The following is a 15685-nucleotide window of genomic DNA, read 5'->3' as shown; positions in this document are numbered from 1 at the left end:
ACGTTCCGTAGTCTGGGGCCTGAAGGTGATAACTGCGACATGGATGCCCGTAATCGGTGCACATATTGTTGTGGGTCAGGAAAGTCTTGTGAAACAGTTTCGATCATCTGCCCAGGTAAGGTGAGTGCTGTGCCATAAACGAGTTCAGCCGGAGTATATCCCAGTTCTTCCTTAACCGTGGATCGAATTCCAAGGAGGATGAGAGGGAGATGTTCCAACCAGTGAGAACTGTCTGGAGCTGCTTTGATAGATACTTTGAGTTGGCGGTGAAAGCGTTCGACCATGCCATTTGCTGCAGGGTGGTAAGCCGTAGTGCGGGTGTGTTTACACCCGAGGAGACGAGTCAGCTCGGTGAAAAGGTGGGAATCGAACTGACGTCCTCTGTCGGTGGTGATTGTTGCGGGTGTGCCAAAATGCGAAACCCATTGTGATATCAGCGTTTTGGCGACCGTTTCTGCTGATATATCAGATAAGGGCCAGGCTTCGGGCCATCGCGAAAAACGATCTACGCAGGTAAGCAAATATGAATAGTTCTGCGAAGGTGGCAGGGGTCCGACGATATCAATGTGAACGTGCTGAAATCGTGCGTCGGGTTGCGAAAATGAACCGATTGGTGATTTTATGTGCCGGTGGATTTTCGCTTTTTGGCACGCAACACAACACTTGGTCCATTCTCTGATATCCTTGTTGATACTGGTCCACACAAAACGGGTCGATATCAGCTTTTGAGTGGAGCGAATACCAGGATGTGACAGAGAATGCAGAGCGGAGAAAACTTCTCGACGATGTTTCTGTGGTACATAAGGGCGTTGGTAACGAGTGGAGATATCACACCAAATATTGGCTGTGGATGATGGTAGCGGAACATGCTGAAATTTCAGAGATGACGAATTCCGGAGCTTTAGAAGTTCTTCGTCATTCTCCTGGTCAGCTGCTATACGTGCCAGATTAATTGTAGAAGTGGTGTGGATAGCATTGATCTGCGTGCGTGAAAGTGCATCGGCTGCTAAGTTGGTCGTCCCTTTGATGTGGCGTATGTCCGTCGTGTACTGCGATATGAAGTCGAGGTGGCGGATTTCTCTCGGCGAGTGGCGATCCGGCTTGGTGTTAAATGCATATACTAATGGCTATATACTAATGGTCGGTGTATATGGCAAAACTGGTACCTTCTAGCATGTGACGGAAATGCTTAACGGCCAGGTATGCCGCTAATAATTCCCGACTGAATGTGCTGTATTTGGTTTCCGCGGGTTTTAACCGCTTAGAAAAGAAAGACAACGGTTGCCATATACCGTCAACAAGCTGCTGTAGTACACCTCCAACTCCGGAATCGGATGCATTAACGAGTAAACATCGTGGGGCGTCTGGTTTTGGATAAATCAACATGGTAGCGTTGGATAACGCTTTTTTCAGGGCAGCGAAAGAAGCGAGTTGATCTTCGGTCAGAGCTATATCTGCATTTTTGCAAGTTCGCTGACGTAGCAAATCCGTGAGCGGTTGCGCTATCTCAGCGAGATGGGGTACGAACCGTCGATAGAAATTCGCTAGACCGAGATATTCCTTTAATTTGCGGACAGATGTAGGTGGTGGAAAATCCACGATGGCCTTGACTTTCTCGGGAAGGGGACGAATTCCATCCTTATCGACGATGTGCTCGAGAAAATGAAGGGAAGCAACTCCGAACAAACATTTAGTAGGGTTGATAACAACACCAAATTGACGGAGGCGTTCGAATAGTAGGTGAAGGTGTTGGTTATGTTCTTCGTCCGAGTTACTGGCCACGAGTATGTCGTCTATGTAGGCATAGACGAAAGGCAAACCTCTAGTCACCATGTCGATAAACCTTTGGAATGTCTGTGCCGCGTTGCGTAAACCGAAAGGCATACGCAGGAATTCAAACATTCCGAAAGGTGTAGTAACTGCTGTCTTTGAGATGTCCGCAGGTTCCACTGGGATTTGGTTGTATGCTCGCACCAGGTCGATTTTGAAAAGATGCGAGCTCCATGCAGCGAGCTCAAAAAGTCTTGAAGAAAAGGCACCGGATAGGCATCACTGATAGTGTTTTTATTCAGCGATCGATAATCGCCGCAAACCCGCCAATCGGTCGATGATTTTTTTGGGACGCAGTGTATCGGCGAGGGCCAGTTGCTGCTGGAAAGGCGGATGATTCCGAGGTCGAGCATGTGCTGGAATTCCCGCTTGACGGCCTGGAGACGATCAGGTGGTAACCTTCTGGACCTTGCAGCAACAGGTGGACCGCTGGTTTTGATGTGGTGGGTAACGTCGTGTTTAATCGGCTGGTTGTGGAATACTGGTCGAGCGACGTCCGGATATTCCTTCAGGATGGAACTGTGACGAGTCGTTGTTGTAAGCAATACAGTTGGGCTGACTGTAGCCATACGAGCGGCTATACCGCGCACAGTAAGCTTGGTGGTGCTGTCGACAAGTCGTCTGTTCTTTATGTCTACCAGGAGACCGAAATGATGCAGGAAATCGGCTCCTAAGATAGGGGTCGGCAGTTTAGCGACGACGAATACCCACTGAAAAGTGCGGCGTAGTCCTACGTTCAGTGATAGGGACTGTTCACCGTAGGTTGGGATGGGTGAATGGTTGACTGCCTGAAGACAGACTGATGTCTCTTTTCTTTTTCCAGAAGTGTTGGAGACAGGGATGATGCTGACTTCCGCACCGGTGTCAACCAGGAAACGCGTGCCTGTTACCCGATCGCAAACGAAAAACAGGCGACTGTGTGGGTGCGAGCCAGGAACTTCCGTCGCGTTCAATTCCTGGCTGTGCCGTTTCCCGAACTGGGTGAGGAAAATGAGCACGGTACCGTACATTTTTGTGCCTGTGTTCCGAATGTTCGGTGGTACCAACACGTGTGAGTTGCGGGTAACACTGGGACCTCGAGACCGTCTGCCATCTCGTCGCGATCGGCTGGTGCTTCGACGCTGGGGACTAAGCTTTAGGGCCTGTATTTGGGTTGTGAGGATCTTTATTTGAGCAGCTTGCTGCGTCATTAATGCACGCAAGTCCGAAATCTCGGAAGAACTGGTTTGTGCACGGAAAGGATTGGTACTGGGAGCGGCTGGCGTCACCGTTGATACCGTTGGATATTTGTGCAGTACTTCGGCTATTTTGTCAGCTAGCTCCGCCAGTTCTTCAATGGATGTATTTTCTCTGGTAGAAGCGAGAACAACCTGGGTATTGGAGGGCAGACGCTGGAGAAAAAGCTGCTTGAAAATTTTTTTCTGGGAGGCTCTCATCTCCGAGAAGCTGCTTCATTCTACGAAGAAGCTAGGACGGCGTTTTGTCACCCAATTCTTCCGATATCAGAAGCTGGCGAAGTCGTTTCTGTTGCGATTCGGAGGTTCTGTTTATCAGCGTGGTTTTAAAAGTGTCGTACGACACAGAACCGGGTGGTGCCATGATAAGATCACGGACAACGTTTGTTATTTCTGGCGACAGAGAACCGATAACATGCGAAAGTCGAGACGCATCGCTCAGTATTCTGTGAGAGGAAAACTGTGCCTCTATATGGTAAAACCATAATGCAGGGTCGTGGGTCCAGAATGGTGGAATTTTCAAAGAAATCGCCGCTTGGAATGCCATGTCGATCGGAGGTATGATTTTGGCCGCTGGATTCTGTTCCGGGAGGGCCATTGTGTTCGTCGGAATTCTCAGGTGTTTCGTTGCCGGGGTGATGTGCAAGCTGTAATTCTTCGACGCGGTTGATGAAGCTGGTTCCGGGGAAGGCGCAATTCGTTTGATGGGGTCACCAAATGTACTGGATGTGTGTGTGTGTATAAATAAATACATAAATTGTTTCATGATTAAAAAGGGATTTATTTACATGTATTATAAATACACTACATACAAATGTAAGCAAATGCTACGCATTGCTTGTATAGAGCACATATTAAAGATGAATATGTTTGTGTGTGGGTGTGTGCGTGAATCATTCGAAACAGTAGCCTGTAGGCATTTCTCTGTCGTCTCCAAAACGCGGGGCGAGATACATCTGTCTGCTGGTGTGTCAGCTGCGATTGTGTTTCTTTCTCTGTTTTTCCCTTGTATTTATAATATTTGAAACAGCTAGAAAGATAGACATACTGCAACAGAGTTACTACTTAAGTAGGTCAGCGCTTGTCCAGTTGAACTTCGCCCGACATGGCTGAGGTCGCAGGTCAAAGGGAGATGATCAATCACTTTTTGACAACGAAGAGATCTTTAAATTTCGCGCCTATATATGCATTGGTTTTTGACGACCGATGATTCTTGGATTCGATTTCGAATCTAGGCTTAGAGAAGGAAGTGCTAACTCTTACACATGGATTCTCTAAATTTAATCTATGAGCTGTACAGTAAAGATTTATAAGACATTCCAAAGATTCTCCATCTGAGATTATTTACGTGAACAGATATACACACTTCAGTGTCTCTATCGAGAGTTTAACCGACACATGCTTTCAACCACATATTTACTAATACTGGGAATTCTTTTCAATCAAAATTCTTTTTGTTCTGTTAGCGACCGGCTTCAACTTCCTTGAGATAAACTTAAATAAAACTCAAAGGAAAACAAACAGTCGGTCTTCCGTTATTCGCATATTATTACGTAGACGAAGAGAGATCACTCCAACGGCAATGAAAATGCAAACGAAAAGAATGACGATCTAAGGGAAGTAATTCAAGGAAGTTGTACTCGGATTTTTCTACTCTTGGCACAAGGCACAAGGGGATGGAGCCAGTCGATTAGATCGGTTCCAGTATGCAACTGGTACTTAATTTATCGACCCCGAAGGGATGAAAGGCAAAGTCGACCTCGGAGAGATTTGAACTCAGAACATAAAGACAGACGAAATACTGCTATGCATTTCACCCGGCGTGCTAACGTTTTCTGCCAGCTCGTCCCCTTAAGATGTACCCGGATCGCAATATCTTTGTGCTCAGCTTCCTAGTTTGCAAAGATCTATCTATTATGTATTCACATACCTAGTTCACGTGTTAATCGTGTGGATTAAACAAAGTTCACTTGGATTAGTATGTATGGAAAGTGCATACTTGTCTTCAAAAACAATTGCTGGTAATATTGCTTACAGTAAAACTTGTAAATGATACGTAAAGAATAAATTATAGAAATGAAGAAAATAAAAGAAAATTTGTGTGCATCAGCGCTTGGGACCGCTACCTTTTATGGTAGCTTTCTTTCTCTCTTGAATATGTCCTAAGTTACAAAATCTACTACACTAACTACCGTAATCCGGGGAGAATAGGGACTAAGGGGTGAATAGGGACAATAACCGAGAAAAAATATTTTAGAACAATAAAGTTGAGATGACTCAAATTGTTCTCGTTTCTTTCTAGTTATTTCGTAGGTACATATATATGCCTTTCGGAACTTCCTTTTGTGTAGGAGAGGTTGTACCAGCGAGGGTGCTCCAACCCGCTCAGTTTCTTGCAGCAGGTTTCCAAACACCCAGTGCACGTGACTGATTTCCCGGAAAATCCATTGGTATCCTTACCACCGCCTATTTCTGCTTTCACCCCTATTTTGGTGTTTTGTAGTGATGAATACCATGCTGCGACAGTACAAACCAGTTCCTGGAAAGAAAAATACGCCAAAATAGATCCTGAGCGACTAGAGGTCGCCAACGGAACGACACTCAGAAAAGCAGAAGAGGACTTCAAAATTCCTAAGAGTGTTCTTAATCGGCACATCAAGTTGGGGGAAAATATCAAGAAACGTGGTAGACAGACTTTTATTTTCAGGTGAAGAGGAAATTCTTGCTCAAAGGCTCGTGCTGTGCACCTCTTGGGGCTATCTGATGGACTCCTATGATTTGCGACTGATCGTTAAAGGATACCTGGATCGTCGAGGTGTCGATGTGAAAAGATTCGAAGGGAATATGCCTGGTGTAGATTGGACTGAGTCATTTCTCCTGTGACATAAAGATAGTTTAAGAGAACGAATATGCCAAAATATCAAACGAGCAGTTGCTGCCGTCTCCCGACCTAAAATAAACTCAACAATTTAGCTGAGAGCTTAGATGGTATACCTGCAACAAATATTGTGAACTACGATGAAACAAACCTAACGGACGACCCGGACGGAAAAAGTCATCTACTTCTGTCATGTACGCTGCCGCGACTGATGGTACACTTCTCCCTCCTTACATTGTGTACAAGGCAGTTAACATATACGACACATGGACATTCGGTGGGCCAAAAGGTGCCCGATACAACTGAAGTAAGTCGGGCTGGTTTGATCTTCAAAGTTTCAGTGATTAGTTTACAACCATAGCCTTACCTTATCTCATATCATGTTGAAAATACCTAAATCGTGTTTATTCTGCCAATAATAATCTGTTCATTTTGTGTCACTTTGTTTACCTGTAATACATCTAGTCTTTTTAATTCTGCCAATAATCTGTTCATTTCATATCACTCTGTTTACTTGTAATACATGTAGTCAATAATCTATTCACTTCGTATCACTTTCTTTACCTGTAGTTTTATATTTGTCCGTATTGACCCTACAGCTAGTTGAATAGGTCCAATAATGTGTTGTATATAACTGTCCCTATTCACCCCCAAAAGACGGGGTGAATAGGGACAGTGTTTTTTTAGTGTGTGTGCCAACGAATTTTGATAAAGTTTCAATGCGCGTCGGTAGGTTACCGGTAGGGACATAAATCCCACTAAATTAATCAGTAAGTGCTATTGCAGTCGCTTAGTGACATGCAAATCTTCTACAGAATGACCCAGTTGCCACGTACAAATGGGCTGAAGAAAACAACATGCAATTTAATGCAGAAGGATTTCAAGCCATAACAAACATACTTTGGACGAAAAGAAACTGCAATCCTTGAGTCAAACACACTGCATGATTTGGGGATTTATATGCGCATCTACACTTCGTTTCCTGTATAAAGCATCAAGATGCTGGTAATGTGTTAGCGAAGGACCAGAAGAGTATACATGTTCTATGGAGTAAACATGTTCTATGGAGTGAAGATGGAAAAGGTATGTAGTGATATACTTATGGAAACTTCTGGTATAACTATTCTTTGGCATGAAGAGTTATACCAGCCCCCAACTGGATGTCACTGTTCCACAAGTGACACCCAACCCATCTAGAGTGAGGAACAGGAACTGCAATAACTTGTAATTTAAATATCTTGCAAAAAAATCTGTGAAATCTACATGAGGTGGGGGGTAGATGTTTTCATGAAAAAACTTGACCCCTTTGCTGTCCAAGGTGCCAGATGAACCAACATCACAACAGGAAACTTGAAAGAGGGCAGTAATATGAAACTTCCTCCTTCACCAAAACCAATCAGAGAAGAATGGCCACTGAAAAGGTGATAATACTGGTAGGGCTCCAGCATAACTACAGCCTTTAGGCTGAAGTGCATAAAAGAACATATATATATATATATATATATATATATATACCAATTAAGGACTGAACACGAAAAGTGGACAGTCAACATGCTAGATATAGACGTCAAATCGCCATTCACCACAAAAGATTATGTTCTCAGATCAATCGGATTCTTTTTTAATATGCTAGACCACTGGTCTTAATTGATAAATATCAATTTCTACCCTTAATTAATTTTATATATATATATATATATATATAAATGAAAGAATGGAGTTGAACGACGATTTAACAAAATTCCTTTATTCTCGACATATGTTTCGAAGACTGTATATTCCTAATTTCGAAGGAATAAGGGGTGCATTATGCCGCCTTCTCATCAGGAAAGACAAGGAACTTATGTCAGCATCATGATGATTATCACTATGGACTCTGTGTGGGCAGTCATCTAAAAGTTTTTGTTCATCATGATGCTGACATAAGTTCCTTGTCTTTCCTGATGAGAAGGCGGCATAATGCACCCCTTATTCCTTCGAAATTAGGAATATGCAGTCTTCGAAACATATGTCAAGAATAAAGGAATTTTGTTAAATCGTCGTTCAACTCCATTCTTTCATTTATTTGTATTAAAAAAAACACACAAATTTCCACACGAAAGCACGTGATCTCTGCCCTTGGTATGTAGCTTCAACCATGTTTTTCTGACGTGAATTTGCTACCCGGGTATCGGTTAACCGAATTATCCATACTAGGATAATTCATTCAACTACTTATATATATATATATATTTATATATACGTGCATGAGTTGTCTAAGTGTTCATAAATCAGGGAAATGATGCACTTGTATATCTGTCAATAAAGTGGGTATGTTATGCAAAATGTACAGTATTATATACCCATTACAGTTGATCTTAAGAAGTGGTTTCATGCCAGGAATACAATGGAGTGTTAGTTAACAATCAGATTATAGAACCTTATGCTCGTCAGGGTTAGCCAAAATGGTTCTAGCTAGCTAATTAACACTCATATCTACATTCTGCTCTGTATTTGTCTACTGTCATAAAATTGAAAATCATTTAAACCAAATAACAAAAAAGAAAGAAAAAATTAATAACAGCAGTGCCCAAGCAATACCACAGTCTTTGATCTGGAACATGTAAAAGACTGAAAATGTAACATTCACAGCTATTTGCTAATTAAGGTAATTTCACTTTAATTTAACTATCTATCAATATATCATTTAATGCATAAATTTATAGATCTTCATGGCGTTATTTCACAGCCTTAGACATTTTGAGTGTGCCTATGATTTCAATACACAAATGCAGAATAATATAGCTCTTCTCTCCCTCTCTCTTTCTTTCTCTCTCTTCTCTCCTAGTTTTCCCTTCTCCCTTTTCTCTTCTTTGTCTCCAGTTAAGTTATTACCTCCCTTGGCATAAACATAACCCACAAACGGATCAGCCAGACTCAAGGAACACATAGAATAGTATCAAAGATAAGAATAGTTATAATAACAGCAGCAACAGCAGCAGCAGCAGTAGTAGTAGTAGTAGCAGCAGCAGCAGCAGCAAGAAGAAATAGCAATGGTGATTAACCTTGATAGCTCTAAAGATGATTACAAGCAAATTAATGTGTCCACAGGAGGCTTTTCACAAAAGAGCAACAAAAAAAAAAACAGGTATGAACAACTATCATGTGGTAAATGATAGCAATAATATTGATAATAATAATAATCATTGTTTAACGTCCGCTTTCCATGCTGGTATGGGTTGGATGGTTTGACTGAGGAATGGTAAGCCAGGCTCTAATCTCATCTGGCAAGGTTTCTACAGCTGGATGCCCTTCCTAACACCAATCATTCCAAGAGTGTAGTGGATGCTTTTTATGTGCCACCAGCACAGGGGCCAGTCAGGTGGTACTGGCATTGACCATGCTTGGATTGTGGCTTTTTATGTGCCACTGGCATAGGAGCCAGTCAGTCGGTACTGGCATTGACCATGCTCAAAAGGTGCTTTTTATGTTCCACTGGCACGAGTGCCAGTAGGGGACACTGGCATTAGCTACACTTGAATAGTGATTTTTATGTGCCACCAGCATGGGTGCTAATCAGGCAGCACTGGCATTGGCCACAACTACGATTTCACTTGACTCAACAGGTCTTCTTAAGCACAGCATATTGCCCGACAATTGAAGGGTACTTTTAAATGAACCAGTTATGCAACACTTGCATCAGCCATGGCTATGATCTCACTTGGCTTGCCGGGTCTTCCCAAGCACAGCATAACTCCAAAGGTCTCGGTCACTTGTCATTGCCCCTGTTAGGCCTAACAATCTCACTTGGCTTGCCAGGTCTTCCCAAGCACAGCATAACTCCAAAGGTCTCGGTCACTTGTCAGTGCCTCTGTTAGGCCTAACGTTCACAGGTCATGCTTCACTACACCATCTCATGTCTTCCTGTGTCTGCCTCTTCCACAAGTTCCCTCCACTGTTAGGGTGTGATACTTCTTCACACAGCTGTCCTTGTCCATACGCAACACATGACCATACAAGAACAGTTGCCTCTCTTGCACACCACATCTGATGTTTCTTATGTCCAACTTTTCTCTCAGGGTGCTTACACTCTGTCATGTATGCACACTGACATTACACATCCAGTGGATCTACTAGCTTCATTACTTTCAGATTATGCATGTCATCAGCAGTCACAGCCCATGTTTCACTGCAATGTAGCATTGCTGTTTGCACACATGCATCATACAGTCTACCTTTCACTCTGAGCAAGAGGCCCCTTGTTACTAGAAGAGGTAGCAGCTCTCTGAACTTTGCCCAGGCTATTCTTATTCTAGCAGCTACACTTTCAGAGCATCCACCCCAGCTACAGACTTGGTTACCTAGGTAACGGTAGCTATCAACTACTTGTAGTTTTTCCCTCTGGCATGTGATGGAATCTGTTTTCTGTATATCTTGGGTGTTTATTGCCCCTGTGCAGCTACCACACACAAAAACTATTTTCCCAGTTAACCTTCCTTTGATAATGCTTCGCCTCTTATGTGTCCGTAGCTTACACTGGGTACATCTCATGGAGTTTCTACCTAAGCCTTTTTTACAGGTCGAGCAGGGCCTGAAGGGAATTGTGATTTGTCTGTCTTCCTACTCACTAAGGCTTTGTTTTTTTGCTAGGTTGACTCTAAGGCCCTTCAATTTTAGACCTTGTTTCAACACTTGGAACTTCTCTAGTTCTGGTAATGACTCAACTATTAGAGCAAGATCATCAGCATAGAGGAGCTGCCAGGGGCACCCTATCTTGAACATCTCTGTTATTGCTTGGAGGACACTGATGAATAAGAGGGGACTGAGGACTGATCCGTGGTGAATACCCTACTTCTACTCAGAATTCTTCACTATACTTGTTGCCAACCCTCACCTTACTGACAGCATCCCTGTACATGGCTTGTACAGTTCTCACCAACCTCTCATCTATTCCTAGTTTCTGCATTGACTAGCAGATAAGGGATCAGAGGATCCTGTCAAAAGCTTTCTCCATGTCAACAAAAGGCAAGTACAGAGGCTAGGTGTTTCTCCTGCAACTGTCTTACTAGAAAATACAGCATCAGTGGTGCTTTTCCCTGGCACAAACTCACACTACATCTCGTCTAAACTAACTCTCTCCCTAATTAGTTGGGCTATGACCCTCTCTGTGACTTTCATCACCTGGTCCAACAATTTGATACTTTTGTAATTATTCCTATCTAACACATCACCTTTACCTTTGTAGTAGTTGACTATGATGTTGCTACACAAGTGATTGGATATGACTTCATGTATCACCTGGTTGACTATATGGGTGACTAGACTATATTCTATACTACCAGATATTTTAAGCATCTCAGCTGTGATTCCTGATGAGCCAGGGGTTTTCTCTGTTTTCATACCCTTAATTGCTTTACCAAAGTACTGTCAATTTGAATAGCTGATCCCTTTGTTGGGTCGACATTTGGCAGACTCTCTTTCTCCCATTCATTCTCTTCATTTAGCAATCTTTCACATTGGTGTCTCCAAGTCTCTCTCTTTGCAGCATCATTAAGTGCAAGTGAATCATCATATAAGCAGACACATTTCTCTCCTATGACATTACAATTCTCTCTCACACACTGTCTTACAATACGAAACACTTCAAGGCTCTGGTCCTCACAATGTAAAACATTGGGAAATTTTTTTCTTATCTACTTCCCCTCTGGCTAAGTAAACCTGTCTCCTAGCTTCCCTTCTAGTGATCTGATGCAGTTCCCTGCTACCACCACACTTCCAGCCCTTCCATTCCTGTTTTTTTTCCCTAATGGCCCTATCAACTACACTGTTCCACCACCACATTACCTTAGGTTGAGAGGGGTCTTTGCACCACCCACAGATAATAATAATAATAATGACGATGATGATTTCTTTTATTTGTCACCAGGGCAAAGGATGAGGGGACAATACAAAGACATAATGTGTTGGGGTTTACATATAATGGAATGATAAAATAAAAAGTATACAGGGCATACATTAGAAGAAAGGAAGTATACATAGTATGTGACACTAGAAAAAGAGGAAAAAAAAGAAAAAGGATCGTGATGGGGTATCCCCTGATTCAGGAGGACTTCTAGGATAATCAAGGAACCCCACCATCCATGATCATCCACCAGATAACCTCTTTTGCCACAGCCACCAGACAAAGGAAGACTGCCTTGCCAGCCTGATTAAAGGAGGGTGGCAGGGCAATCATCATTATGGACTTGGACAATAGACGGATCTGTCCTACATGCAACAGCAGCAGTTCAACATAACTCCACAAGTTAGCAATGCCCAACCACAGAACAAGTGCATGCAGAATGGTTTTGTCATTCTGCAAGCACCTCAGACAAGCCCATCTGACAACACATCCGTGCCTGTAGAGTTTATCTTGATCCAGTAGTGCCCCCCGGTAGCACTGCCAGGACAATGACATCTGGAAATTATCCATAACAGTCCCTGACCAGAAAGTCCTCTGGAACAGAGTTGCCAGTTCATCTTTGTCGATACCTATGGTCTTCCCCGAGGACGTCATCGCACTTCACTGCTGCTAATCCACTGTAAATATCTAGTGGAACATCCATCGATCCCATTGCCTGACTTGTAGAGGACAGTGAGCTCTTGACAACATTCTAAGTGCCAGGCACCCCATCTCAGCCTATACTTTACCCAATACTGCAGCTCTATCACGGAGATGAGCTTCAGAAAGGCATGCCTCACAAATGGAGCCCACACACATTCACCTTCAAGAAATCGCTGCAGGTGGCATGACCTGAGTGTGTGGCTGCGCATTAAAATCCATGGCATGCCTAAGCTGCTATGCAAAGGAAGTTGGCAGCAGACTGACCACCTGACCATTGAAATGCGCCCTTTCCACAAGAAAATAAACAGGATATGCTCCAATGTACTCAAGCAGTAACTGGGACATAGGACAATGGTTAGACAATAAATAATGACAGAGATGATGTAGGCATTCGCCACCTCTGCTGACCTTTCAGGAACAACTTCTTCTCTGCCCATTTCTGGGTAAGAGAGGTCACCCTGTTTGTCACCTCTTCCCAATTCTTATCCACCTGGAGGTCGGGACCAAACCAGATCCTGAGCAATTTTACTGGTCCATCAGTCCAGCATCCAATGGCATTGATCTGCTTCTCCAGATGCCCAGTTGCAATCCCACCAACTTGTTGGCATTGATTTTAGCCCCTACAACTCACCTCATATTCCTTCACAATGGAGCCAACCGTCTCCACTTTGGAGGTTTCCGACACCATGACAATGACATCGTCCACGTATCCAGACACTGCCCTCTTCTTATTGTTTATTTACCTTCGTCAAGAGTCACAGCAATCTATGTAAATTAATGATAATAATAGAAGTCCTTTCCACTAAAGCCACGGGGCCTGAAATTTGTTGAGAGGGGACTAGTCAGTTACATCGACCCGGGTGTTATTTTATCGATCCTGAAAGGATGAAAGGCAAAGTCAACCTGAGCAGAATTTGAAATCAGAATGTGAAGAAATATCACTAAGCACATTAATAATAATGGCATGAATTTTGGCAGTAATTTCAGGGAGGGGTTTAATCTATTACATCGATCCCAGTACCCAACTGGTATCTCTTTTAATATCCCTGAAAGGATGAAAGACAAAGTTAACTTCAGCAGAATTTGAATTCAGAACATAAGGATGGATGAAATCCCACTAAGCATTATGCCCAGCATGCTAACAGTTCTAACTTAATAATAATAATAATCCTTTCTACTAAAGACACAAAGCCTGAAATTTGGGGAGAAGGGAATAGTCGATTTGATCAACCACAGTGTTTCACTGGTACTTATTTTATTGATCCTGAATGGATGAAAAGCAAAGTTGACATCAGCAGAATTTGAACTCAGAACGTAGCAATAGACAAAATACCACTAAGCATTTTGTGCAGCATACTAACAGTTCTACCAGCTTACTGCCTTAAAAGAGCAGTTTGTAGGGGCATAGAATTGCCAAATGGAAAGAGAATGGAAGACCCCAGATGATGAGGGGTACAAGTACCTTGGGATCCTAGTGTTGGACAATATCTTGCATGGAGAAATGAAAGACAATGTCATCATAGCATATTTGAAGTGCCTTAAACTCCTTGAAATCAAAGTGCAACTCAAGCAACCTTGTGACTGCCATCAACATATGGGCTGTTACTGTAGTGCACTAATCAACAATGCTTCAGTATGGCGGCGAGCTGGCAGAAACGTTAGCACGCCGGGCGAAATGCGAAGCCATATTTTGTCTGTCGTTACGTTCCGAGTTCAAATTCCGCCAAGGTCGACTTTGCCTTTCATCCTTTCGGGGTCGATAAATTAAGTACCAGTTACGCACTGGGGTCGATGTAATTGACTTAATCCGTTTGTCTGTCCTTGTTTGTCCCCTCTGTGTTTAGCCCCTTGTGGGTAGTAAAGAAATAAATGCTTCAGTACTGGACAAGTGCAGGCAGGATGGTTTCATGCTTCTGAATGCATCTCAGACATGCTTGGCTTATGGCACTTCCATGCCTGTAGGGTTTATCTTGAACCAGTAATGCTCTCCAGTAGCACTGCCATGCCAGAGATTTCTAGAAATTATTGTCTGCTTTGGGCTGAAATTTCTCTGAGAGAGCAGTTTGTTGATGGTCTTCACTGCCCAAAGTCTCCCTAAGAATATCATCACTTTTACCCACCACTAATCCTCTATAGAATGCTGAAGTGAATTTTCCACCTATCACCATACGTGACTGACTGAGGGTTACGAGTGCTTGAAGACATTCTATATTTCAAGTGCTCTCTCTCACAATCTTGTCAACAAGACAAGCAAGGCCAACACATGTCTGGCAAACGTCAACCATATCTGTTCACTGGAGATATTGGAGATGCCATAGCATCAGTGCATGTTTGCACCTCATAAGCCATGGCATGCCCAGTCCAACCATGCAGTGGGTGTGGACAGTAGATGGATTGCCTGACCATGGGAATGCATCCCTTTCACAAAATGTGAAAGAGTATATGCTTTAGTACAGCCAGGTGGGGATCATGACATAGCATGATGATCAGGTGGTAATAGATAATGAACAAGATGTACACATTAGCCACTTCAGCCCAACCCTTCAAGGATAGCTGCCATGTAGCATGGCTGTTTGTACACATGCATCATACGGTCTACCTTTAACTTTGAGCGAGAGGTCCTTTGTCACCAGCAGAGGTAGGAGCTCTCTGAACTTTGCCCAGGCTATTCTTATTCTAGCAGCTACGCTTTCAGAGCATCCATCCCTACTACTAACTTGGTCCCCTAGCTAATGGACGCTAGACTTCTTTCAAACTGAAAGTATTCACACATTACAATAGTAATACTGAAATAATGTAAGAGATAAGAGATTGCTCTAGGCTTGCATTAGGCAAGAAGTTGAAACTTTTTTAGCCCATGACACTGCATAGACCCTAAGTAAGGCATGTGTAAAATTTGAGTGAAATCGGTTGTGTAGTTCTCAAATTTTAGGGATTCACGCAGACAGACAGATAGACACACATTCTTATTTTTATACATTAGCCACTTCTGCCCAACCCTTCAAGGAAAGCTTCCTCTCAGGACATTTCTGGATGAGAGTAGTCACCTCGCTCATCACTCCATCCCAGTTTTATTTTTTGTCAATCTGGAGGTCAATATAAAACCAGACCCTAAGCAATTTAGCCAATCTGTCCATCCAGCACTCAACAATGCTGTTG

The 15685-nt window shown here is 43.0% G+C and overlaps 1 protein-coding gene across 1 annotated transcript; it reads right to left on the bottom strand.

Annotated features, from left to right (window-relative positions):
• Window positions 1–1134: 1134 nt before the first annotated feature.
• On the bottom strand, window positions 1135–3266 carry LOC115212111. The gene is made up of 2 exons (XM_029780952.1): window positions 2230–3266; window positions 1135–2023 (listed from the first exon to the last, which is right to left on the bottom strand). The coding sequence occupies exons 1-2, from the start codon at window positions 3264–3266 to the stop codon at window positions 1135–1137; spliced, it is 1926 nt and encodes a 641-aa protein (XP_029636812.1).
• Between the last annotated feature and the right edge of the window lie 12419 nt (window positions 3267–15685).

The sequence above is a fragment of the Octopus sinensis genome, linkage group LG5 (genome assembly GCF_006345805.1).
Source record: "Octopus sinensis linkage group LG5, ASM634580v1, whole genome shotgun sequence".
In the NCBI taxonomy this organism is placed as follows: domain Eukaryota; kingdom Metazoa; phylum Mollusca; class Cephalopoda; order Octopoda; family Octopodidae; genus Octopus; species Octopus sinensis.
Note: the sequence above shows the minus strand (reverse complement) of the source record. Positions and strands in the feature narration are given on the sequence as shown.